At 47.4% G+C, this 27,889-nt stretch overlaps 1 protein-coding gene and 1 long non-coding RNA gene across 2 annotated transcripts in view; both read right to left on the bottom strand.

Annotated features, from left to right (window-relative positions):
- IFFO2 (intermediate filament family orphan 2) overlaps positions 1–6,052 on the bottom strand; it is a 43,101-nt gene extending 37,049 nt beyond the window's left edge. Inside the window, exon 1 of the mRNA XM_039842070.1 lies at positions 5,048–6,052. Within this exon, the coding sequence (XP_039698004.1) occupies positions 5,048–5,712 (665 nt within the window). The 5' untranslated portion in view covers positions 5,713–6,052. The remainder of the gene's footprint in view (positions 1–5,047) is intronic.
- A 4,015-nt stretch (positions 6,053–10,067) lies between these two features.
- The window catches only part of LOC120585737 (uncharacterized), a 44,486-nt gene continuing 26,664 nt past the window's right edge, over positions 10,068–27,889 (bottom strand). Inside the window, exons 2-4 of the long non-coding RNA XR_005648499.1 lie at positions 15,613–15,753; positions 14,016–14,162; positions 10,068–11,460 (exon numbers count right to left, since the gene is read on the bottom strand). This is a non-coding gene — a long non-coding RNA (uncharacterized LOC120585737). The remainder of the gene's footprint in view (positions 11,461–14,015; positions 14,163–15,612; positions 15,754–27,889) is intronic.

Here is a 27,889-nt window from a genome sequence, read left to right as displayed (position 1 = left end):
AAGGACCAGGTGCCTTAACAGGCGAGTTCATTTATTCCTTCCCAATCCCTAGGGGAGCAACATTATTCTCCTTTTACAGAAAGCAGTGGCTCGGGCAGCTCAGAGAGACCAAGCGATAGTCCAGAGTCACACAGTGTCAGAGTCAGGACCCTGCTTAAGGGTGTGATGGGAAAAAGTAAAGGACACTCCAGCTGGCTCGCCCACCATCCCTTTTTGGAGTCTTCCATTCAGGCTGACAGCCCAGCCCCTTCCGGATCATGAGCAGAAATAGCTGTGACAAAAGTCCCTCCCATCCCTGAAAGTGGCTTTTTAAAAAATGCTTAAAGGCAGACACACAAAATGGTAGCAATAACTCTACCAAGCCCTGACCTCAGGCAGATGATGTGGGCATCACTTCGAAGTGATGAAAGCTCTCATTAGGCTTTGTGGGTCAGCTCCCCACCTCACCGGCCTCAGTTTCCCCATCTCAGCTGAATCAATGATTTCTTTCATTATTTGTTTTTCTTAAATGCGGAAACTTCTTTTCGAATTGAACTGTCCTCAGAATATCAATCTGAGAGTCGTGAAAATGGAGCTGCTGTGGTTGACATGGGCTAAATCTCAGGTGTTCAGCCTCCCTCTGTCCCCAGAATCACCCCATGGCACCCTGCTCTGTAATCCAGGGCTCCGAAGGGCCTACTTGAAAACCACCAGGCTAAATGGTCACCGTGGTCCCTCCTAGTTGTCAAACAAAGCTCCAATCACCCCAGATACTAGTGAAAAAATACACTAAGCCCTTCATGCTGACTTGAGTAGGGGGCAGGGACACTTGGCAACCTACAGGGGAAGGACACAAAACCAACCGGTTCCAAAGCACACTGGGCCTGGGGCAGGAGAAGGGGAGGCCCAGACTATCACCCCGGGAGGCAGAAAGCATGGCCCTCACCTGGGCCCCTGCAAATCACAGACCCGAAGTGTAGAGCGAGCTGGGCGGATCCCCTAAAGGGGCCCCCTTGTGTAAAGGTGGAAGACCTCAGAGAGCAGAAACTGGCCTGAGGTCACACATTGCCTAGTGGTGGAGCCAGATCTGGAATCTGGGTCTTTTGGATGCTTCTCGGACGCCAGTTCAGAGAAACTCTCCACTTGTTTAAAGTTCAGAGAGATTCAGCAGAAATCTCCCGGGGAAAAGCCCCCAGCTTGCAAACTCAGAACAGGATATTTTGGTGGCACTGGGTGGTGACAGGGCAGAGATGTTTGTTTTGGTTTCCAAATCGACGCTTGACAACCTTGTCGGTATTACAGTTTCGGTAATCACATTCCCCACCCACCCCCTACCCACTCCCACTAAAGAGCTCAGAGGAGGTTGGAGCAAGGCAAAACCAGAGCAGTAGTGAAGAGAGCCAGGGCTGGGGACCCCAGGCCAGGGGAAGCTGGTTTGGGTTGGTGTCCCCAAAGCATGATTCCTATACCATTGATGGTACATGACATGATGTAAAGTGGTACACAGCAGTTGATTTGACTTTTTAAATTTAAATTTTACTGACTACATAGGTGAATGGATAAACCAAACCTGGTCTAGCCATACAGTGGAATCTTATTCAGCAACATAAAGGAATTCAGCTACAACATGAATGAACCTCAAAAACACTCTTGAAGTGAAAGAAACCAGACACGAAAGACTACGTACTACATGATTCCATTCGTATGAAACGTACAGAAAAGGGAAATCTAGAGAAACAGAAAGCAAATCAGTGGTTGCCTGGGCTGGAGTGGGAACGGGGATTAACTGCAAGTGGGCATGAAGAATCTCTATGGGGTGATGCAAGCATTCTAAAACTGGATTGTGGTAATGGTTGCACAACTCTGTAGATTTACTAAAAATCATTAAATCATATGTTTAAAATGAGAGGGTTTATGACATACAAATTATACCTCAATAAAGCTGTTAAAAATACCTTACATAAGAAATAATACAAGTAATGATGGTACGTGGATATGGGCACAAGTTATGGAGGTAGAACCCCAAAGGCCTCCAAATTGGAGAACACTGAGCTACACAACCAAGGTTGCCCTTTGGGGAAGCAAGTTGGGGGTCTCTGAGCTGTGAGTTCCTCTGGGTGAATTGGGAGAAACCCTGGAACTTTTCCTTCCCTGTCACAGGCTCTTTCCACTGCTCACTGCTTGGGGTTCCATGCTAGATACCCTAGAAGGACCTGAGCCTTCTTCGGTGGCCAACAACCCAGGCAAACTCCTCAGCCTCATGCCTCAGACTATGACTTCTCTTACAGACAGGAGATCAGAAGTAGTCTGGGAGCTCAAACGCAGTTTTACATACGTCAAGGCTAGAAAGACCCTTTGAGATCATCTAGCCCAGTGGTTTTTAAACTTTTTTAAAAGTTGATCCTATGTCCACCTCCTCCCAAAAGAAAATTCTTATAAGAAACCCGAAAATAGAACCAGGTAAAACCAGAAAGTTACTTATGTAAATTTACACTGTATGTTCAAATATATAACAGTTACTTATTGCAAATTCAATCACTGAGGTCGATGAGACTATTTTGATCCATTAATATTTAGAACTGGGATCATGGATGGCAGTTCCTCGTTCCGTTTAATTCTATCTCCAGTTTTGGCAGCAGAGTTTCAAGAAAATCCTGACTCACACGGATTAGTAGCTACAAATGGGGATAGTTTTTAGCAGTTTGCTTTGTAATCTCAGAATACTCTTCCAACAACTAGAGAAGGCAGGAGGGAGACTAACTCGAGCCCAACTACGAACAAGCTAATGTGTAAGTAGACTTCCGCGAGTTAACATTAAGAACTTAAAAGTGAGCGAGCACATTTTTACGACCATATTAACATCTTAACATATTTTTAAATATAAAATTTTATTTAATATTCGAGGAACTCCCGAGGCATCGCTGAGGAAGCCTGGAGCTTCCAAGAGCACGCTGCTAGCCCACCTACCTCTCCCTTTACAGATCAAGAGACTGAGGCCCAAGGAAGAAAGTGTACTTGCTTTGGAAAAGTCTAACTTGAGCCCTGAATCAATGTCAGAAAAGATGCATCTCCCCACCTGGCAAAAAAAGAAAAAGAAAAAGGAAAAGAAAAAAAAGAAAAAGAAAAGAAAAGAAAAAAGAAAAGAAAAAAAAGAGAAGAAATGGAGGAAGAAAAGGTGTACACACACTTCAGAGGGCGGGAAGAGACACCCGCACTCCACCTGTCTCAGCAGCTCCCATCTCATTCCAGGCCAGCGCCAGAAGCTGACATCACACCCCACACCCTGGGTACAATTTAAACAGAGCATTGCTCAACACCAACCTGCCTCCCTCTAAGACTGGGCATGGTTTTTCCATCTCCTTAGTAGCCAGGTGCAAAGAACACACAAGAAAATAAACACAATACAAGCCTGAGGCATGAGGACACAATCAACAGTGACAGACAGAAAGCCCATCCCTCCACGTTTCACCACCGAGAGCAAGTGCCTGTTTCCCTACCCCACCCCAACGAAGCTGCCCACAATGGGCAGCGAGGTGGCCTCCCCACGGCAAGGCACTAGGCCATTCTCAAGTCCTCAAGAGAGACAGCCGGCCCAGGAAAGTAGCTGGTGCACAGCGGGGTGTAAGACCCACCCCAGAAAAACCAGGCCCTCCATCAGAGAGACCTAAGACTCCAGGCATCTGCTCCTTGATACCTTGACAAAGAGCACACCATCTTTAATAACATCAACTTGATTACTTTATACCTTCCGAAAGGTATCACTGTCCTACACTCTACTCATGCAACCGTGGGTGGATTTCATTATTCCATTTTTTTTGATGAGCAAACAGGCTTCCAAGTGGTTCAACAATCTCACTGGCAGGTGATAGAGCTGGCATCTGAATCCTGCCCAGTGGAGGAAAAGGAAGGAGACCCATGCCTAGCTCCCTGGGCAGACTTCTGTGCTCATGTGAGCACCAGGACTCGGAAGTGGAAGGAAAGACCCTTCTCAGCACATCCTCCAAGCCCTGGAGTTCAGACCCAAGGCTCCCAATGCAGAGTTGCCCATGCTGGGACAGTAAAGGGCCCCACACCCACCCAGGTCTGGTCTGAGAGATCCCTCGTCCCTTATTGGAAAGCTGAGCAGACAGTACTATCAGCCAGGTGGTAGACAGGAAACAATGTCAGTTTCCCACCTGGGGAATCTGGGCTGGACAGAAATGTGCTGGCCAGTTCTGTAGGCAGTATGCCCTGCACTCTAGCCAGAGATGGTGGTCTGGGTCCATTCAATGCCCAGTCTTCCAGTCCAATGTTATTCCCTCCTGTGGACCTTTAGGGCTGAATTTGTTGGGACCCCATAACCCATGACAAAGGAGGGAGGGTAGAGGAGTAAAGGGAGGTATTTTTAAAAGCTTGTGGCCACTCTGTTGTTGGTCTGGTTATCCAGCTCAACCAGCCGGACCTTACAGAGCTGGAGGAAGGTAGACCCTAGCCCCAGCGAGTAGGGACAGATCCATCCACTTTGAAACACATGATCTCATTTAATTCAAAGAACAAAAGGCCAGTGGGTTAATTAAGAGTTTCTTTTCACCCATGAAGGGAGGAGAGCTGACCTCCTACATCCTTGGGAAAATACCTAAGCTGTGAGAGAGACTAGCCGAGATGTGTTAAAATCATTAGTTCAAATTCTGGCTTCATCATTTTTTAACCAAGCCACCTTAGTTAGGTAAGTCTCTTGCATCTCCGAGCCTCAGTTTCCTTATCTACAAAATAAAAATAGGAATGTCTTACATTCCATGTTGCCATGAATATTAAACGAGATCACATAAAACACTGATTTTTTTTCACCAAGAAAACAATGTGCCTGGTCTAATGATGGCTCGGAGGTGTACGGCATGGCCAGCGCTCGTCCCCATTCTCGGAACTAGATAACTAAGTTTTCCAAGGAATCGTAGGGCGTTCTGCTAACACAGCTTCCAGGCACCTGCTAGGACCAGCTGGATGCCACTCGCCCCTCCCGAACACACAGTCAGCGACCTAGACGCCCCCAACCCCGGAGCCGTGGGAGGAGGGGCGAGGTCCTACTCACCTCCGCTTGTACTCGTCGCGTTCTCGCTTCACCTTGGCCAGCACGTTGTAGAGCGCCCGGATCTCGGGAGTGATGGTGTCAATCTGCACGCCCACGCCGTCGGGATGCACCCATGACACGCCGGGGCCCTGCACGGTCTCCACGCCGCCGCCGCCAGTGCGCCGCACCTGCGTGTAGCTCCAGATGGTCCCGGGCAGGCGGCCGTAGTGCTGCGGGTGCGAGCCGCCGCCGGGGGGCAGGCCGCCCAGGGCCACGGCGTTGGCGTTGGCGCCGGCCACCGCGCCGCTGCCGCTGCCGTGCCCGCTGCCGGGTGCGAGTGGCCGCAGCAGCTCGGGCCCGGTCTGCACGGCCTGCTCGCGGGAGAAGGTCTTGTAGCGCAGCCGCCGCTCGCGCTCGCTCTGCTGCTGCTCCAGCTGCTTCTCCAGCAGCCGGTTGCGCCGCTCCAGCTCGTGCACCTTGGCAAGGAAGCAGCGGAAGCGCACGTTGAGCCCCTTCAGGAGGTGGATGTTGGAGCCCAGGTCGTCCCGCAGCGCCGCTGTCACTGGCGATGGCCCTGGCCCGGCCCCGCCGCCACCCCCGCCGGGGCAGCCCCCGCCGCCGCCGCTGCCGCCCGGCGGGCAGCCGAAGGCCAAGGCCATCTCCCCGAACAGCAGCGAGTTCACCATGCGCCGGCTGCGCAGCTCAGGGCCCCGGGCCCTCGGCTCCAGGGAAGGCTCCAGCTCCGGGCAGGGCTCCCGGCGCGGCCGGGCCAGGTTGGGCGCGGGCTCCAGAGCGGCTGGCGGGGTGGTTCCAGATGCGCGCCAGATGCGGCCTCCGCAGCTACTGCGAGCCGGACTTCCCCTGGATGTGGGCGCCGAAGCAAGAGACGCGACTTGGGCTGCGATGGAGGCCGCGGCGGCTGCGCGAGGTAGCGAGGGTCGCGGGTACCGGTGCCGGGGGCTGTCAGAGACGCTGTGGAGGCGCCGCGGCAGCCGCTCGCAGAGGACTCTTAGCCGGCACTGCCCCTTTGCGGCGGGCCCCGCCCACTGCAGACACAGGCCCCGCCCCCTCCGTCGCCCCGCCTATCCTGCCACACTCTGCGGTGCTTCTCGAGCCGGAGGCCCCGCCCCCGAAGTTTGTAGCTCCGGGCCACGCCCACAGCCTCGTGGCTCCTCCCACTAGCGGGCTCCTCGGGTCTCTCGGCTCCATTGACCGGCGGCCTACAGCTCTGGCTCCGCCCAGGTCCCGCTGGACCACGCCCTCTCCTGCTCTGGGTCCTGCCGCCCCGCCCGGCTCCGATTTTTTGCCGGGGGACATGGACCGCAGAGCTGCATCTGGCACGCGGTTAGCTGATGCCGCCGCAGAGCCAGCCCGGCCTCTTAAAGGGACCAGCAGACTCGGCAGCGCTTGTTTCCTCCTTTAGGAAGCCCTTTCTTCCACGTCCTCTGCCAAGGAGGCTCCGCTTCTCCCCCACCCCAATTCCCCAGACCCCATATTCCCACGGGGTGCGATACACCTCGGCCTGGAAGGACTAGGGGACCATAGATCTATCTGTATCCCACCCCACTTTAGCCTGGGCGTTCTTCCCAGGATAAGGCCGCTCTTCCGCCGTCACGTTTCCCACGCGGTTGACCCAGGCAGCTCCTGGACTGCTTGTGCCCAAGATCGGCCTGGGCACTGCAGAGCCCTCTGGTCCACGGGCCCACTGAGGCTCTTCGCCGATGGGGGGCGGTGCGAGGGGATGCCACGCGAAGACCCTCCGGAAATGACATCCGCCTGCTCAGCCTGGGCTGCTGCCCTTCCCCCTCCCATAATGACAGACCACTTCTCTCCACCACCACACGCATTTGATGCTGCTGACTTCAGAGCTGGAGGTCCATTTCATTGAGCCACTTAGGGGGTTGCATGGGGGAGGAACCGGTCTGGAGGGCAGAGCCAATCCGAGGACGCATTCATTCATTCATTCATTCATTCATTCAAATCTGTTTTCAGATCTACCACCCTAAAGAATAGGTTCTCCAATCTCCTGGTGTTGCTAGAACCAATTTGCAAACATCTATCATTATTTTTATATGGTAATAATAGCTCCCATTATTGAGTACTTAGTTTATGTCACGGGCCATACTTAGTTATCCCCATTTTACAGAGATCACTGAGATAGGAGGAACACCAAGCCATCCCAAAGCGCATGCTCTAACTCTCCTTCAGAAGCTGCGGCCTCTTGCCCATTTCCCCATCTGATCCTCACCTCAGAGGCTGGTAACCCCCTCCTTTGAGCACCTTTGGCTTGTGCTGTGTACACTTAACCAGATATGTGGCATGTTCCAAATTCTTCTGGCCACGTATTTTGAACTGCAATTTAATATTTGTCTCGTTAACTTTTGTGTTTGTTTTTCCCCTTGTATGTAAGCTTAAGGGCAGGTACCCTGTTCTACAGGGACAATGGCTTGGTTTTTCAGTGACAAAAGAGACGCAGGCTTGCTCTAGGGTGAGGTCGTGGCTGTGATGTCAGTCTGCTGTTTTGATTCAGTCACAAGAGCAACCCCTCCACATGGTTCCTTCCCTCACTCCTAGCTCCTTGCTCCCTGCCAGAATTGGCTCACCTTTACAACACTCGGTGCTGAAACTCACCTGCCCTGAAACCTTTCTCTGCTTAGCCCAACCCAACAGGGTCAATGCTCTTCACTCTGTTCTCTCATATCCTGGTGATTTTCTTGTTTATCTAACCTAAAGAGTCAAAACTCCTTTGTCTTAAAGCGGGAATTCATGGACCGCCCCACCCCCCAACCCCCAACCACCACCAAGGGTCCTGAGGATAGAATTCTGAGTGGCCTGTGACATTGGGATGGACAAAAATTATATCTTCATTTCACTAGTCTCTAAATGGTATTTAGTACTTCCTTTGATCATGAACGCAGGCAACAAGAAGTTCCTGTGGTTTTGTCACTAAGAGAAATCACAGATGTTTTCACATCACACGTCAGTTACTATAGCTATCTCAAACTATTGTTTAAGCTACCATAACTCTGAAAGTAAGATCATATCAGACTCACCGCTAAATCTTATTATTTAATGTATTAATAAAAAAGCACATGTTACTATATCACAAAAGTTTTTAAATATTTCAATAATTGTATTTTAGTAAAATTGTTTTCATTGCAATTCAAATGCAATATTTAAAAATTATTCTGAAGGCGGCCATGAGCTTCATCAGATGCCCATAGAGCCTGCGGGACAGAAAGGGTTAAGAAGCCACACCTGGGGAGTGGTTCCCCGCAGTCCTTTCTAGGAAGAATCTGTTCTGCCAACAGAATTGCCCTGGAGTTGGGCTGTGAAACCCTGAGGGAGGTGTGCAGCCCTGTCCTGGGCACTGGAGAGAGTCAGACATTCCATAATTATGTATTGAGCATCTGCTCTGGCACAGCTCCCGCCTGAACGCTGGGGAAACAACAAGAACTAAAGTTGCTCTGGGGGAGCTAATGGGGACAGATAATCAAAAAGACCATCCCAAGATGCGGGAAGGGGACAGGGGAGGGAAACCTGACTGGGGAGGAGATGGCTGGCCAGAAGTTCTGAAGGAAAAGGAGGAAGTCACACCAGGGCTTGAAAAGATTTCCAGCTGACTCGTTGAAACACATGTACAAACAAAATGGCTTAGAAAATAGTCCTTTGGCCACACAGATACGAAAGCAAGATGCTGTGTGTCTTGCTCTTCGTGGGTAAGATGAGAGGGGAGGCCAACCTAATGTTCTAGCTAAGGTGATGAGCTCTCTCCATTTGCCCAGGGGTTTCCCTTGATGCAGGGTGTTGGGTGCTAAAACCCAGAAGGTCCCAGGCAAACCAAGACACGGTGGGCATCTTGGTATCAGCACATAGCTCTGGAGACTTCTGAGCCCAGGAAGCTCAGAGTGCAGCAAATCCAATGCTCCCAGCCACATGGAGCTCAGAGTGCAGCAAATCCAATGCTCCCATTTTAGAGACAAGAGAATTGAGGCCTGCATTGGGGTAGGGACTAGCCCCAGGTTGCCCAAATAATTAGTGGCAAATCTTGGTCTAGAATTCTGGTCCCATTCCCTGTCCAATGCTCAGTCCTACCCCAAGTGGTACAGTAAAGTCAATAGTTTCTTCCCCCTCAGTCCTGGAGGTCATCTATCATCCAAAAAGACTATAGGTGGGTCCTCGGGGGGCGGGGGGGGGGCATCCAACAGACAGGCATATCCCCTGGAGGGATGCCAGCCTCCACCCTCTGAACAAGGGTGGGTTTTCTTAGTGGGGCACCTCCATGTGGCCCTGAAAATCACAGCAGTGTGTCTGATCCACCTGGCCTCTTCTTGGAGGCAGGAAGGGAGAGGATTTCCAGAGAGACGAACTTTTGAGCCAAAGCCAGCTTAGGTTTAGATCTCTGCTCCAGCTGTGTGACCTGGCAAGTCACTTCACTTCTCCGACCTTCCATTACCTCATCAGTTAAAGGGGCATAACTTCACCCACAAGGCCCTTCCTATACCCTCTGACTCTGTCACAGCCACCCTGCCAGTGCATCGAAGTGCATGGAAGTCTCTCAATAAACAGTTGCTCAATGAATAAATAAAGGAATGAAAGAATGAATGAATGGCCACACGGTTTTCATTCTCCCCACCCCTCTGTCTTGCCATTTCACCTGGTAAGTACCCCTCGTCCTTCAGGTGCCAGCCATAAGCACAACACTTTCTCTGCCCTCTCAGCACCTACGAGGTCTAGATTGGGGTGCTTCTTCGAGGCTATCAGCACCATGTCTACCCCATGACAGTACCAGGTACACTATCTTGTCATCGCTGGCTTTTTCATCCACATCTCTACCCTACCCTAACTCCAACCCCCAACACTCATTATACCATGATCTCCATAGGGCAGGGACCTTGAACCAGGATCAGGTCTAGTTCACCACTATAACCTCATATCCTACCACAGTTCCTGGCACATAATAGGTGCTCAAAAAAGATGAACTCAAGTAAACAAGTGAACAAGCTCTTAGTGCTGGTAAAAATGTCTAGAAACTACATGATAGGTGCTCAATAAATGTTTAATTGTTATGTTTTAATTACATTTCTTTGTTTTACAACATATTGAAGCATACTTTACATATTATACAATTCACCCCGTTCGATGGTTTTTAATAAATTTACCAAGTTGTGCAACTCTCACTACAAATCTGTTTCAGAGTATCTCATCTCTCTCAATAAGATCTCTCGTGCCCATTTATTGTTACTCCTCGCTTCTAGCCCCTGTCCCAGGCAACCCCTTATCTACCTTCTGTCTCTATGGATTTGCCTTTTCTAGACGTTTCACATAAATGGAATCATACAATACGTGATCTCCTGCGCCGGGACTCTTTCAGTAAGCATAGTTTTTGAGGTTCATCCACGTCATAGCCATGTTAGGTTGTTCCTTTTTATCGACAATCTCTTTTTATATTTTGATAGTTTGAATTTTTCATTACCTTATTTACTTTTCTGCACTTCAGTTCCTCATCTGGAAATAGACCTAATAAGAATATCATCTACCTGCTAGGGTGGTCATAAGGGTTAAATGAGTTAATACATGTAAAGTCAGCTCAGTAAATATTAACTATTATTACCATACTTTTTTTCATTCTTTTTGCTTAGGCAAATGTGGAAAGCCCTTAAATGTATAAGGAGGCTGGAAAAAAATAAGCATCTCTAAGGACCAATCTCAGACCCAACGGCCTTCTAAGTTCCGTCCTGCTATCGGGGAGAGTAAACTTCTTTCTCTCCTGTGTCCCCCATCCCCACCTGCAGGCTGCAGTTTCTAGAACATTCTCATCAGGTTTCTTCATGGCAAAATGAAAGAGACCAGTAAAACATGACGGCACAAGGGAAAGGGAGTGGCTGCAAGTCTCATGTGATGCTACAGGTGAAAATTAATCCCTTAAGCAAAACAGCAAATTTTTCAAGTGTTCCTTCTCTCCTCCCGAAAACCAACAATAACAATAACAAAAAAAAAAAAAACCTGGCAGAAAGGGTGACTCTGGCTCACCTCTGCAGCTGCAGCACGTTGCCGGGCCTCCTCCTTGGCACCTCCGGGCTTATAAGTGGCTTAAGCTGTCTGTTGGCTCAACAATTATTCTGGGTGGGTTCGCCTTCCTTGCAAAGGGCGTGGGTTTCACCGGCATCGGGGCGCCAGAGCATCCCACTGGCTGCCCAACAGCGCCGATCTTGGTCAACAGCCTTGGGGGAGCCCTGGCGGCTTTCGGCACCTCTCCAGGCTTCTGCTTTTGTGATGTAGTAATATGTCTCATGAAAGCCAGCTGGGAAGCACTGTATCACCTGGCGATATGGCAGTGTGGTTATGAGCAGGGGATCCAGAGCCAGGCTCCATCAAATAACTGTGTGACTATGAGCAAGTGACTCAACTGCTCTGTGCCTCGGTTTCCCCCTCTGTGAAATGGAATAGTAGTAGATACTGTGAGCATGTATAAAGCGCTCAGAGCAGTACTTGGCATGGATTAGGTGTTAGCTACCATGAACCAGCGTTTCTTGAACCTCTAGTATGTGCCAGGCACCATTCTAGGTGGTGGTTTGAGCTCCATGTGACAGGAAATCAAGGCCAGTGGTTGTGGGAGCCTAACCAGGGCCATGCCAGATTACTGTAGGGGAACCACGAGTTTGGGAGGCCCTTGCTTTCAGGCCTTCTTCTCTGATTCCTATATGACAGGCATCCATTAAACATCTCCTTTACCCTGCCTCCATCGCTAAAACTTCACATGTTAAAGACTCTCCTTACAGATGGGGAAACTGAGGCCCAGCAGGGTGAAGGAGCCTATCGAAGAACACACGATTCATGGCATAGTTGAGCTCTGAACTCGACTATGAACTCTGAGTCCTATCCATCTCGCTCTGACTGCATGCATCTCCTTCCTCAATAACTCGAAGATGGAACATTAAAACATGGACCCAAGGGCCGAGCTGTCGAAGTGATTTCTGGCAACCTATTCCACAGAGGAAACCTTCAATGAGTGCAAAGAGGCACAGAGAAGCGAGGTGCAGGGGCGTCATCGAGAGAGCCAGAGCCAAGATGAGGAAGAACGCCATGCTCTCCTGCCACTGGGCCTTTGCACATGCTGATTGCTCCTCCAGGAACACTGTTTCCCGTTCTCTCTGGCTAGTTCTTACTTATCCTTCAGATCTCAGCTTTGGTCACTTCTCCTTTGTTCGTTGTCTTGTTTTGACTTTGTATTGAGGCGCAACTCACATTAAGCGCACAAACATTACGTGTGCAGCTCAGTGACATTCTACGTATGCGCACCCGATATATTCACCACCCACACCATTCCCCACACACTGGAAGGCTCCCTCACGCTCCCTTTCACCGGCAGCTCCCCAAAGTAATCAAGGCCAGTGGTTATGGGAGCCTAACCTTTCTCACCACGGAACCCTTCCTAACCTCATGTAAATGGAATCACACAGTAGGTTTTGGGCTTCTTTTGCTCGCTCTTATCTGTATGAGATCCATCCATGTACTTGCGTGTAGCAGTATTTTGTTTTTCTGCTTCGCCGTGTAGTGTTTTCTGGGATGATCCTATCACGATCTGTTTATTTTACTGCAGGTGGATGTTTGGGTGGTTTCTAGTTTGAGGCTACTTGGGGTAAAACCACTACAAACTTTCTTGTGTATGTCATTTGGTGAACATATACAACGTTCCTCTTGGGTATAAATCAAGGGATGGGACTGCCACGTCCTGGGGGATGTGTATGTTTAGAGTTAGGAGGTACTGCCAGTTTTCCAAGCTGGCTGTACAAATTTGCACCCCCTTCAGCAGTGTGTGATGGTTCTGATAGCTCCACATCTTAGTTAATATTTAATACCGTCAGTCCTTTTTATTTGAAACTTTCTGGTGAATGTGAAGGGTTGTAGCAATTCCCCCTAGAAGCCACTCTGCAACCCCTAGACCAAGGTGGGGGCTTCCTGCTCCTCTTTCTAGATTTGTTTCTCTGTAGCATCCCCCAGTTCTCTCTCCCTCACCTCATGCAAAGAACGCTCCTTGAGAGAGAAAAGGGCACCATCCTTCTGACCCACAGCCAAACCCTGTCACCCCCGTCCCAGGCCACCCATCCTCTTGCAGTGCATCTAGAAGTCCGGCCCTGAAGATGAAGGGCTCTCTCTTTGATGTACTCTAATTAATATCAAGCCCAATGCTTAATGAGCTAGCTTCTTACTGGGTGTGAGATACCAGGCCTCTCTGAGCCTCAGTTTCCTCTTCTATAAATAAGAATGATACCTCTGCCTCATACGGTTGTGGTGAGAGCCGAATGAAATGCTATGTATTAAGTCCTTGGAAGGGTGCCTGGCAGAGGGGGAGTAACTCTCTGAGGTCACTCTAAAACCCACAGCCCTCTTTCAGGATATGACCTCTCCTACTTCATTCTTTTCATCATTGAAAAGCTCTACAAAGTGTCCAGCTGCATGAAGCAATGCATCCATCTCCACCCAAAGAGATGGGTCCCTAACCTCAAAAACCAACAAGTCCTGGGAGCCTTCTCTCTGCTCCACACACAGCCTCTCACTCGTTCCTCACGTTACCCTGCTCGGTCGACTCCGATAGCAATGGTTCATGTGCCAGACATCGTATTGTTTCCCATGCACCATCTCATTCTATCCCAACCTCATCAATTTGAGGGAAGGGCTGTCATTCCCCTTTTCCAGATGGAAAAACTGAGGCTCGGGGAGGGGAAGCTTGGCCTTTGTTCCAGGGGCAGGAGATCTGAAACCTCAAGCCAGGTCTCGTAGGTCTGCTGCAATGTCCACACCAACCTCAGGACAAGCAGGGGGGTGGGGGGCGCCTCTGCCTGGAGGGCCAGGATAAGCTCACAGTTGTCAGGGAGGCCCTGGGCATTCCAGAAACCACAAGGGAGGACAGGGCAGGGAAGTCCTTACCCTGTGAGGTCCGTCTTCCCTACTGGCTTGTTTTTCGAGCTTGGTGAATCCCACTTACCTCATCTGTGATTTCTGCTGTGCAAACAGCTTTCTCACGTGTCAGACGAAGCCCTCAGAGGAGGGCAGGGCCGGGCTTCTGTTGCCTCGTGGTCCTATCTCTGTTGAAACAGATGTCCCAGCAATGGAGACACCTCCTGGGAGGCGACTGCAAAGAAAAGGGTGAGTCAAAGGCCTTCTTCCCAGAGGACTGCCCCTTCCAATGCCATTAAAAGGAGGAATGCGTCTGAGCTCATCCCGGCCCAGCCCCCGATGACAGGAATGGCTCCCTAATTGTCCTTAATGCAACTTCCAAATGACTCGTCTCAGAAAGTCACTATGTCAGCCCCGGTGACTTCCCCAACAGCTGTTTCATAACTGCAGAGGCCTCGGCCAGTGAGAAGCTTCCTTGGTCTACCTCTGCCCTACAACTTCCGGCCCAGCTCGAAAGAGATGATGGGAGTCACCGAGGCATCCAGCAACAGGGGATTGACTAAATATGTCATGTCACATTCATAAGTAACACTCGGCAATCTAGAAGATAATACACACCTATATTTATTGGCATAGAAAGAGGTCCACCACTTATCACGGATATGAAAAGGCACGCTATAAATCCCATTTAAAAAATGTTTGTCTTATGCCTATGGGGTTGTCTGTGTGTATATACGTAGAAAAAAAATCTGTAAGGGTATCCAAAAGGTCAGCAGGTGGTTTTTACTTTTTACCAATATATTTATGTGTTTTCTCAATAATAATAATAATTGTTAAAAAGCTCTATGCTAGGCGTAAGAGTGAGCAGTTTACCAGCGATATCTTATTTAATCCTCATATGAAGACGACAAGGTCAGTAAAATTCTTTCCTCATTTGACAGTGAATATTTATTACTTTTAAAAGAAGAAAAATGGAAAAACTTTTTCACTTTAAAAAAAAAAAACAACTCGTATCACATATGGCTACAGAAGAGGCAATGGGCCATGTGGGGTGTAAAGATAAATTCTCTGCATAGGATGTGGCCCTTGACTTCAAAGGAGGTTCCAGGTCCAGGTACCCAAATAAGTGGAACGCTAGCTCGCATTTGCTAAGTGCACCAAGAGGTACTGAGCAGTGTTATAAGAATACGGAACAACAGGTTGTGGCCTTAGAGGGGCGTGGAACAAATACTTATTTATTGAGCACCTACTGCATGCCTCTGCTTAGAGCACCTCATCTCATTTGGGGCTCACAGCAGCCCTCGGAGTGGACATACCTTTCATCCTTGTACTCCTGAGGAAATCCAGGCTCAGCGAGACTCCGAAATTCTTCCAGAGCCATGAAGCTAGGACTAGTGGAGACAGGATTTGAACGTCCGTGTCCAAAACCAATGCTGTCTCTCCCATTCCTGACACTCCACCACCCCCAGAGGCGTGTTCAGGACAAAGCGGCTTTTGAGTTCAAACGTGCTTTGTAAGTAATATTTCAACAGCAGGTGAGGAGGCGAATGAAGGCCATTCTCTGTCCAGGCCTTGCTTTTTTCACTTTTAACTTAGGGGTAACAGTACTAAAGTCGTAGGGTTGGTGTGAGGATGAAAAGGGGCAGTAGAGATGATCGTGTGTGTAAAGCGCCTTGAAAACGCACCTGGCGCATGGTGAGCACTCTGTTGGATGGAAGCCATAGTGGGCTCTGGAGTCAGGCTGCCTGGGTTTGTGTCTCTTCTCTACCACGTACTGTGTGTCACTGGGAGAGTGACTTAACTTCTCTGTGCCTCACTTTCTTCATCTGTAAAACGGGTGTGATAAAAAAGACGCAGCCTCATACTTTCGTTGGAACAATTAAATGAAGCAATACATGCAAGGAATTCAGAGCAACGCCAGCTCATAGTCGGCAAGCATAAAAATGGTCATCATGATTATTAATATTATTTTGTACTGCAAAGACTTCTAAAGTTATCAGTTCTGAGTATGTGACCTCAAGTTACTAACCTTCCCCCAGCCTTATTTCCCCCACTGTAAAATGGAGCTATGAGAGCTGCCCTTAAAATCATGGGGAGGGCATCTCTAACCACATGAGATGCCACTTCACACCCGCTAGGCTGGCTACCGTCAAAAATGATAATAATAACAAGTGTTGGTGAGGACGTGGGGGAATTGGAACGCTCGTGCACTGGTGGTGGGAATGTAAAATGATGCAGCCACAATATGGAAAATAGTTTAGCAGTTCCTCAAAAAGTTAAACACAGAATTACCAGGGATTCCACTCCTGGGTAAATACCCAAAAGTTGAAAGCAGGGACTAAAACACCTATTGTACACCCGTGTCCACAGCAGCATTACTCACAGCCAAAAGGTAGAAAAAACCCAAGTGTCCATGGATAGATGAATGGATAAACAAAATGTGGTTTAGGCAGACAATGGAATGTGATTCAGCCATAAAAAGGAAGGAACATTCGACAGATGCCATATGACGTGGATGAACTTAGAAGACAATATGCTGAGTGAAATAAGCCAGTCACAAAAGGATAAACATTCAACGTATGTGAGGTGCTTACAAAAGGCAAATTCGTAGAGACAGAAAGTAAAACAGAAGTTGCCAGAGGCTGGAGGGAGGAGGGCATGGGGACTTAGTGTTTAATGGGTTCAGGGTTTCAGTTTGAGATGATGGAAAAGTTCTAGAAATAGATAGTGGTGACGTTGCACAACATTGTGAATACTTAAATCTCATTGAGTTGTATACTTGAAAATGGTTAAAATGGTACGTTTTATGCTCTGTATACCTTACTGCAATAAAAATAAATTTTAATATGTCATCTGAAAAAAACTCATGGGGAGGGTTAAAAGAGACAAGGTGTGTAACATGCCCACCAAGTACATTCTCTGGCAAAAGATATAGTCCACCCGACTCCTTGCCAAGAAGGACAGGAGACCAGCTGAGGTCTACCAGTGACAGGGGTGCTGAGCCCTGTGGCATGCACGGGGTGGGACAGAGTTTGTATGGCTTTACTGTCCACTCTCCACTGGACCCCTGCCCTCAAGGAGCCCCCATCGCCACGTGGAAGGGACCAGGCAGGCCCACCAGTGACACCCACGGCAGGTCAACAGTGATGAGTGACAAGGTCCAGAGTGCTCCAGGAGGTCAAAGGCAATCAGAGATGGGGTGAATGCACAGGGCTGGGAGAAGCAGCAGGTGTGGGATGGGATGTTGTCCCATAAATCAAAGTCCTAGGGAATGTGAAAGTAAAAATAAGAACAGTGGGACTACTGGGAACCTGAGGAGGCTTCCTGGAGGAGGTGGCCTTGAACTAGGTCTTAAAGGAGGCAGAGATAGGACACTCCATGGGGATCCCAGCTTTCTAGCAACCCCTCTGCTAAGGCTGAATGCAGTGAAGAATCATTTATGGAGCTTCTACCCAATGCTTAGCTCATTCGGTCCTAACAGTGAGGTAGCTGTCATTGTGCCCATGTTATAGATAGGAAACCTGCAGCCCAAAAGACTAACTTGTTCAGGGTGGTGGCATAAAAGTCCCAGGCCTATCTGACCCCCAACTCTGCCCCACTCCCACGATACAAAACTGCTCTCCAAAGATTAGAGCAGGTCCCACTCCCCACAGGACCCCTCCCACTTCAAGGCCTGGGCACAACCAGCTTTCTGCTTTGCTTGCTGTGTTACCTTGGGAAATGTACTCAGGTTCTCTGAGCCTTGGTTTCCTTATCTGAAAAATGGAGAACACAAAGTCCCTACTCAGAAGGATTTCTGTGAAAATTAAATGAGATACTGTATCTGATGTGCTCAGTACAATCCCTGGTATATTATAAATACCCAACAATCGATAGATACTTTATTATTATCGTTGTTGTTGTTATTATTATTTATTACAGTGATAACCACTACTGTTTCTATTCCTATTAAGACAAAGAGCACCTGCTAACAAGGATCACCACTTCAGATGCCTCCAGAGGCTGAGCAGGTAACACAAAACTGTGAATTGGGCAGTGCAAACAACAGGGGGTAGTGGAGTCTGTGACGAAATAGAGTGTGCACGCCCCGCTTAAAGATGGTTGTGGTATAATAAAAAATAAATATTTGGTCTTTACCCACCCCTCACCCCACCCTCTTTCTTAGTTCCTGGCACAGAGCTCCTAAAACTTTTGGAATTTCTTTTGTGTGCTAATGAGCTGACTCCTGGGGTTCTTGGATAGCTTCGGGATGGAGGCCAGTTGTCAGAAAGCCCAAGTCCTGATTAGAGCCTTGGGACCTTCAGCATTCCCTCCCCAAATTCTGGGGAGGAGAGAGAGGCAGGAAATTGAGTTCAGTCACTGATGGCCAATAATTAATCAAACGTGCCTAGATAATGAAACCTCCATTAAAACCCCTACACGACATGGTTCAGAGAGCTTCCGTGTTGGTGAACACATTCAGGGTGACACACCTGACCGGGCCATGCGTGGACACTCTGTGTCTCCCACCCCCAACAGACTTCGCCCTATGCAACTCTTCCACTTGGCTGTTGCTGAATCATATCCTTTATAATAAACTGGCAAACATAAGTAAAGTGTTTTCCTGAGTTTTGTGAGTTGTTCTAGTGAATTATCAAAACCAATGAGGGGGTCAGGGGCACCCCAATTTATAGCCAGCTGGTCAGAGTACAGGTGGCCTCCTAGAATTTATGACTGATGTCCGAAGAGTGGGGCAGTCTTGTGAGACTAGCCCGTAACTTGTGGGGTCGGTGTAGACTCTGAGTAGCTCGCGTCGGAACTGAATCTAATTGTTGGACATTTGGTGCTGCAGAATCGCAGGATTGGTGTGGGAAAAAAGACGTCACATGATCAAACTAATGAACAAACAAACAAATAATGTCAAGTGATTGGAGGAGGCACAAGAGGACCCTGAGGGGCCCACCGTGCTGTGCTGGCTCTTGGCCTGCTGGGTGGTCACCCAGCTGTTTGTTCACCATGTGACAGCTCACCCAGCTATATCATTAAATACTGTGAATATTTCTGTCTGCATGTTAGTACTTTAAAATGTAACTATCATTTGGATAAAACACATTGAAGGTCAGATTCTGCCCCGAGGCAGCAAGTTTGCAACCCCTGAGTTTAGGTATTTCCTCCCAGATAGAGGACACCTGGCCACTGAGATGACCAGGGCACCAGGATTTGAGACTCACTTCCAGTAAGAGTGGGTGGGGCTGGAACAGAACCTAAAGGGCTCATCTGGTCCAGCTCCCTTCCCCCTGGACACAAAGGACTGTTATCCCCATTTCTCAGATGAGGCCACTGAGGCCCCACATCAGAAGGCACCATCTCATTTGGGGCCTTAATATCCCCAATAGCCTAACTCTGTTGTCTCATCTTCATGGGCCTCCTGAAGCCCCGTGGGAGCCTCTGCCTGGAAGGGGTAAGGGGGGTCCCGAGGCTACCTCAGTTGGCTTTTCCATCAGGCCTAAGTCACTTTCATGTCCTTGACTCGCCCTTGTTGTAATTTCGGTTATTATTTTTAGTGATGCTTATAAAAGATGCTTCAAGGCCCTCGTGCACCTCAAGGCCTGAGGCACTAACATCTCACCGATCCGAATTCATCACCAGTATTGTGATTAGTATTTCATTAACAATACTGATTTCCTGCACTGGCCATCAACTTGTCATTAGGTGATTTCAAAACTCTTAGCAGAGGTTGACTCACACTGCACGGGCTGGTCAGAGACAGCATTTTTTTCACCCTAGTCAGTGGCCTTGATCAGAACTTAGGATACCAGGCCGGTGGCCAGCAGTCTCCAGTAACACAGCCAGGCACAGTGTTAGACCTTTTGTGAAACTACTTCAGTGCCGCCTCCCACAAGATAACGTTAGACTGTACAAGACACAGCACTTAATGACATTGACTTCTACAGTGAGATACCTGCTTGTTCATTCTTTTTCCTTTTTTTTTCTCCTGAATCTGACCAGGAGAAACTCTCAGTCTTTCTCTCATTTGTCCCTGACACCCGCTCTATCCCTCCTCTGTGTAAAAGAGAGATCGGGCCTTAGGCTCGGACACTTGGGCTGAACCTGATGAAAACTGAATGATGCCAGCTTGCTTCATTATGCTACTTTTACGGTCACCTTCTATTTACGTTCAGTAGTGCTGATGAGATGTAAAGTTCCCTTTTCAGATGAATTTATTTAAGTAAAAGGTGAATTTAAAGAATGTATTAAAGTAATAACGGTCTGGATTAGGGTTCTGCAAACTGTGGCCCATGGGCCAAATCTGGCCACCTGCCTGTCTTTTTTACAGTTTATGAACCAAAAATTGTTTTTACATATTTAAATAGCTAGGGGGCAGGTAGGAATCAAAAGAAGAATATTTTGTGATATGTGACACATATATGAAATTCAAATTTCAGTGTCCACGATAATTTAATTGGCACACATCTGTGCTCATTGGTTTACATTTTGTCTGTGGCTTGTCTCACACGACAGTTGAGGACTGAGTAGATGCAACACAGACCAAATAGCTCCCATGTCTAAAATATTATTTGACTCTTTAAAGAAAAAGTTTTTTGGCTGGCTGACATGGCAAAGATCTTGGTGATGGTTCCAGAGAATGAATCCCTCATCAGAACTCTGGGAGGTTATCACCGTTTGTTTCATCCAGTTTACAGGTGAGAAGGAAACAGGCTCAGAGAGGTTAAGCGACTTGCCCAAGGTCACACAGTTAGACAGCAGCGAGTGGTGATCTGAAGCCAGGTCAGACTGCAAAGAGGCATTTGGTGGGCAGGGCTGAGTGTAACATATGCTTTTGTGATCTTTCTTCCCATGACTCCACCCCTTCGTCCTCTTCACGTCCCCAAACACACGTGCTACTTTCTAACCTCTGCATCTTCGTTCATATACCCTCCCTCCTCTTCTTCCCATTCTTCACTCCAGTAAGATGGCCCCTCCTCTAGGAAGTCTTCCCCATCTGCGCATCCCTCCCAGACCCGGGTCAGCCCTCCCCGCTCTGCCCTCCCTTCCCCCACTCGCAGGTGCGTGGCCATGGCTAATTCACCGTCATTTCCTGATGATACGGTCAATCATCTCCCCAAGCTCGGGAAAGCAGGGACTGTGTCTTATACAAACTCCAAATGACTTAGCAGGACAGCATAGGTCCTCGTGCCTTGAGCCTGGTCTACAGCCTCCCCTCATCTCTGCCCTGCTAATGCCTTATGCTTGTATTCCCCAGACCCATCACTGTTCCCTCTAACAGAGACACCTTCCCTGCCCCTCCTGCACCTAACTCTTATTCATCCTTCAAAGCCTCAATCAGACATCACTATGAAGACCTCTATGTACCCACTCGCCCCTCACAGAGCAGATCCCTCCCTTCCCTGGGCTTCCTCCAGGCCCCCCACTACTAGTGATGCTATAGAAGAGGAGGCTTAGCTGGCAGGTCTGGAGCCAGATAACCTGGGTTCAGATCTGAATCTTCTCAATTCTAGCTCTGTATCGTTGGACAAGTGACTGGGCCTTGCTCTGCCTCATTTGTTCTGCCTGTGAAATGGGGCTAGTGACAGCAGATTGTGCCTGTAGTCAGACTAAATGAGGTAATGCCTGTGAAGCCCTTCCATGCAGTAAGTGCTCAGCAAATGTTAACTGCTATTACCACGCTGTGATTGTAATTGTCAGTATCTATGTCTGCTCATTCTCCAAGTGATAGGGGGAGGGGTCCTGTGGGAGTGAGAACTGGCTCTCATCTCCATGTGACTCCCCAGCGCCTAATGTAGCAGGAGGTCTTGGTGAGCTTCTCAGTAAAAGTGCATTTCCTCCCTCCTTTCTCCTCCTCATCTCCACCCCAACCTCTGCACCCAGCTGAACAAAGCAAACTGGCTGATGTAGGACTCAGGCTGCCGAAGTCCAGGTCTGCTTTCTCAAAGAGATCCCTGACCTAAAAGCAGGACCCCAGGCTCCAGGGCCATGCCTGGATCTACCCCCACAGCAGCCCTTTGAGCCCCTTGCAAATCTGAGGAGAGGAACCAATAAACATGGTTTATGGGCCAGGAAACAGATTAAGAGGCTTGCCTTGTTCAGAGTCAGTGGGGCCTCAAAAGAGGCCACACCAGAGTCCTTGTTCCTCATCCGGCCCCCCAGGCCCTCTCCTGAGAGTAGGCTCCCCTCTATCGTAAATCTGTTAAAAAAAAAAAAAAAAAAAACAACCAAAGACACGCCTGAATGGTGTCCTTTCAGCTGGGCTTGGGGCCAAGGCAACAACATGCAGAGCAAACCGAAGCCTCCCCAGGAAAACCAGAGTCCACATAAGTCTAAATGGAAGGGAGGTGGGTCAGCTACTTACCAGGACTCCACGAAAGGCAGGGTAGTGCAGTGGCAAAGAGCTCAGGCCCTACGTTTGAATTCAGACATCACAACTTAATAGCTGTGTGACCTTGGACAAGTCATTCTACCTCTCTGAGCCTCAGTTTTCAATTCAGTCAAATGAGGCACAGAGCTGCAGTGAGGATAAAATAAAACCTGAGAAGTGCTTTGTATACTGCGTCAGGCACCAAATAAATCTGCAGTTTGCCTAGCTCTGACCATCACCTGGAGAATCCTTGGTTCCCTTTCTTTCCTTCTCTGAGCCTCGGCTCCTTCAAGAGCAAGACCTCCTTTCTCTTATTCACCTCCTCGGAGTAGAGTAGATAGCCCAGGGTCGTGCAGGGCACTGAGAGCAAGATGGAGATGGGCCAGCTGGGGTCACAAAACTTAGCCCCATGAGGAACATAATCCTTGCCTTAGATGGGATGCCCTTAAAATCCAACTGGATCCAAGGATTCATGTACCCGAACAGGTTGGGGAAGTGATCCCAGGAAACACCAGTAGGGCAGTGGAGAAACGAGACAGGTAAAGGAAGGCAGCCAGCGACCACAGCAGCTCCAGAGTCTTGGGGTGGGGGTGGGGCTGTGAATTCCCCAGCACTTCACACCGACTGTGGATACCATCAGTGAGAAAGTTCCCAGCGGAAGAACTGGGAGGGCCAGCAGCTGGAAGAGGACCGGAGTGCTGTGGCGTGGTGATGCTGAGGCCTGTGGGGGCACTCACTGCATCTGCTATGAGCATCTGGTATATTCCAGGCACTCAGGTACATACACACAATTTCTCCCGTAGTCCCCCCAACAACCTTGCAAGACACCATTATCTCTCTCCCTTACTTCAACAGCTTTATTGAGGTGTGATGTACATACCACAATATTCGCCCATTTTAAGTATACAATTCAATGTATTTTTTATTATATTTACTGAGTTGGCCCCCCATCACCATACTCTCACGTTAGAACATTGTCCATTTACAGTCATTCTCTGTCTCCCGCAACCAATACCGGCACCAGCCTTAAGGACCCACAAATCTATTTTCTGTCTCTACAGATTTGTCTGTTCTGGACATTTCAGGTAAATGAAATTATACAATATATGGTCCTTTTGGTCTGGCTTCTTTCATTTAACATCATGTTTTTGAGGTTTATCCATGTTGTAGATGTTTCAATATTTCAATCTTTTTTATTGCCAAATAGTATTCAATTGAATGGATATACCACATTTTGCTTATCTATCTATCAGCTGATGGACATTTGAATTCATTTTTGGCTGTTATGAATGATGTTGCTATGAACATTCATGTACAAGTATTTGTGTTATATTTCATTTTTAAGTAGATACCTAAGGTGGATTTCCTAGGTCATATAGTAATTTTATGCTAATGTTTCGAGAAAATGTTTTTACAAAGCAACTGTGCCATTTGACATCCTTGTCAACACTTGCTACTGTCCAGTGAGTATGAAATGGCATCTCATTGTTGTTTAGATTTGAGTTTCCCTAACGGCTAAGGATGCTGGGCAGCTTTTCACGTATTTATTGGCCATAGGTATTATCTTCTTTAATCATATATCTATTCAAATCTGTTTAATTGTGCCATGTGGCCCCTTTGTCATCCCCCTTTACAGATGAAGAGATTGAGGCTCAGAGAGGCAGAACAGCTTGCCCACAGTGCCACAGCTTACGGGTGACAGGCACCCTGACCCCAACACACTGCCTTGGCACTACTCCAGGCTGTGTCCAGTTCCGCATTTGACCTCATTCCCCAGGGGCACATTTGGAGGTTGCTGGGAGTTGAACATTTGGTTCTTTGGAAATGAGGGGTGAGGACTCCTCACATCTCTCCTGCTTTAGAGGCCTAGGATCCCAGAGAGGAAAGCACTTCACAGCAGCCTGCTTTCCTCACCCTGATGAGCCCGCGCCCCTCCCAGGCACGAGGACCAGGTGACAACACAGAACCACCCTGCCAAGTGCTCAGAGTTTGAAGACATGTGTCATGGACCGTGTCGCTCCACCTCACCTGCTTCCCCCTTGCCCCTTCAGCCACCCCACCCACCTTGCTCTCAGCCCTCCACTTGGGAGCATGGCCTGCTTTCTCCTGACCTCAGGGCTTGGCTCTGTTTCTTGGCTACTATTCTTGTCTCTTCTCTACGGTCCAGTGATTCCACTAATGGCCCTCTGGGTCACACTCCTGCTGACCTGACCCAGCTTTCCTTTAGAAGTTATCGGTCAAGCCTCTCAGTGAACATCATCCTAGCACCTGCTCAGTAAAGGATGCCAGGGACACAGAAAGGACAGGACACAGTTCTGTGTCCTCCATGAGGTGGATGAGGCAGAAACATAAACTACTGAGAGCCAGTGAAGTTTCATGGGAGGTGTAGTAGCTGAGAAAATTCTGAACAGGGAACCATGGGGTACAGGGCAGGAAGCAGAAGTGAAGCACAATTTATGGGCAGATTCACCACGGGAGGGTAGAGGTGGAGAAGGGTATTCAGGCAGTGGGAACAGCAAGCGCCATGGCAGAGAGGTGCAAAGTCTGTTTGAGGAAACACAAGGAGCTCTGAGCTGTTGGGATGCAAAGGGCGGAACTGGGATCTAGTAGAGCTGGGGTCACAGAGGACCTTAAATGTCCTACACAGGAGTTTGGAGCAGGGGGAGGGAAAGAGGGTTTAAGCAGGGAAGGGGCAGAGTCAAATCTGTGCTTTAGAAAAATGCAACCAGGCTGATCGGTCTCTTGTTAAATTCAGCCCACGGGCCTCCCCTGGGTATTTCATGCTGCCAGACAATCCACTCCATTCCATTTCCCATTCCGTTCACTCCCCACTCTCCTAGATGAGCATGTCACACCTTCTCTCTCTCATAGTTCAGATACCTCCTCGCTCTCCTCCTTCTCACCTAATGACCTTCCTTCCTATTTACTGAGAAAGCAGAATCTACCAGAAGGGATGGCCCACACCGTCCATCACTTCATCCCAACCTGTGTGGCTCTGTTCTGCATTCCTACTGTCTCTCTGAGTGAACTCTCTAGCTCTTACCTGAGCCCCATTTCTCCCCTTGTGCATTGGGCCCCATCTGCTCTCCCTTAAACATAGACATTGCCCCCATCAACTGGCCCTTGACTTGCTGGGTCATCTTGTCATCACACAAATCTCCACCTTACCTTCAGTAACTCTTCAACTTATTATTATTATTATTATTATTATTTTTACTTTACATCCCCCTCCAACTACTGACCCACTTCTCTGGTCATTTTTACAGTAAAATTTCACAAAAGAGTCATGAATTTTTGTCTAGCCATATTCAGTTTAAATAATTGAATCACTTAAAAAGAGAATCAAACTAAGCAGGGAACAAGAAACTATAAAAATGACCATAGAGATTTAAAAAAAAAAAAGCACATAAAACATCTAGGAATGAAAAATATATTAAGTGAACTTTCGAAATCAATGCCTGGATTAAACAGATTATATAAAGCTGAAAAGATAATTGGGAAATGGAAGATAAATCTGAAGTAACTGTCTAAAATGTAGCACAGACAGACAAAAGTATAAACTATGAAGAAGAGACTGAAAACGTGGAAGACAGAGTGGGAGGGTGTCAGGTACATCTCAACAGAGTTCAATGTGCTAGGCTAAAAAATGGCCTCTAAAAGACATCTATGTTCTAATGTTACCATATATGGCAAAAAAAAAGGGGGAATTCTTTGCAGATGTGATTAAGTTAAGGGGCATAGAATAGTGAGATTAACCTGGATTATCCAGGGTCCTTAAATGCAATCACCTGTATCCTTATAAAAAAGGAAGCAGAGGGAGATTCAACACAGAGAAGTCAATATGAAGACAGAGCAGGGAGAGATTTGAAGATGCTGCCTTTGAATTTTGGAGGGATGATGATGCAAGTCTGATGACAGCCACCAGAAGCTGGAACAGACAAGGAATGGATTCTCCTGTAGAGCCTCAAGAGGAAGCATGGCCCTGCTGACACCTCGATTTCAGCCCAGTCTTACCGACATAGAACTTTCAGACTACAGAATTATAGCAGAATAAATTTCTGTTGCTTTAAGCCACGAAGTTTGTGGTAATTTGTTACAGCAGCCACAGGAAACTAATACAATGGGAGAGAAGCAATCATTGAAAAGATAATAGCTAAGAATTTTTCAGAACTGATGAAAAACATGAGTCAATTTCAAGAAGCATAGTAAATCTCAAGCAAGATAAAACTTTATATCTATATCTATATGAAGCACAATGAACCTACAGAAGAACACGTTCAAAGAGAAAATACAGTCAGAGAAATAACAACAACAAAACAAAACAAAACAAAACAAAAAAACCTCAAGGATTTGTGGACATAGCTAGAAGATAGTAGAACAATATTTTCTAGGGCCAAATACTTGTCCCTTAATGGAAAAAAAAAATTGTCACTAGGACTTTCCAAAGACATGTTATCCTAGATGCACAAGAGAAATAGTCGGAGCTTGCTTAAGGTAAAGATTAACCTTTTACTAAGCTATAGGCTTGGGATGTGACTAGACATCATGACCTGCCCAGTTAGAAGTTAGAGACGAGATCATCCCACATGGTCACTTTTGGTCACTGGGTTTGTAGCCCCCCTTTTGTTCACAACAGTGATCTCTGTGGGGTGTAATAATATGATTTAATTTTTTTATTATTATCTATTTTATAAATGCTACCTTCGACAGTTTTAATTTAAAAAGTTAAAGTTGACCTTAGATTTGTTTTTTTTTTAATCTATAGACATGATAGGACCTTTTAGCTGTTTTCATACTCAAATAGCAATCAGTTTGGGTATAAAATTCTACAGTCATATTGTTCTTTACACTTTATCCCACTGTCACTCTCAGTCCTGCTCATTTCAATTCTTTTGGAGAAATCTGTTTGGTCTTTTGTCTGTTTGTTTTCTGTTTGTTTAGCAGCAAAAGTCTTTTTATTCAAACTTAAAATTTTTCACCTGGACACTTTCTAGTCTTGGTCTCACTTCATGAATTTTTCTCATGTTGAACTCTCTCTACTTCCAATTACAGATTTCTTTTCAGAGCTAGAAAGTTTTTTTTTTTTATTGAGGTTTAATTGACATACAACATAATATTGGTTTCAGGTGTACAACATAATGATTCGATATTTGTATATATTGTGAGGTGATCACCACGATGGGTTTGGTTAATATTCGTCACCACACGTATTTTTTTTCCTGTGATGAGAACTTTTAAGATCTACTCTCCTAGCAACTTTCAAATATGCAGTACAGTATTATTGACTATAGTTGCCATGCTGAAAGGATTTTTTTAAAATATTCATTTTTATCCTCGTTTATGTTCCACTCTTCCATGTTATACTTCAAGAACATCTCTTATTTGTAGATTATTTGTAGGTTGGGTTTCCAATGTATTTCTGAGCTCTTCAAAAGAAAAAAAAAAAAAAAGAATTGTCACTAGAATTGTGTTCCCAGCAAAACTATCTTTCAAGAACAAGGACAAAATTTTCCAACAAACCAGTATTGAGTGTGTTAACCACCAATAAACCTTCACCAAAGGAACTTTTAAAGATGTACCACATACATCTTTACAATCCCAGATGT

Source organism: Pteropus medius, unplaced genomic scaffold (genome assembly GCF_902729225.1).
Source record: "Pteropus medius unplaced genomic scaffold, Ma_sr-lr_union100, whole genome shotgun sequence".
Classification (NCBI taxonomy): domain Eukaryota; kingdom Metazoa; phylum Chordata; class Mammalia; order Chiroptera; family Pteropodidae; genus Pteropus; species Pteropus medius.
The sequence above is the reverse complement of the archived record's forward strand: the minus strand, read 5'-3'. Positions and strand labels throughout refer to the sequence as shown.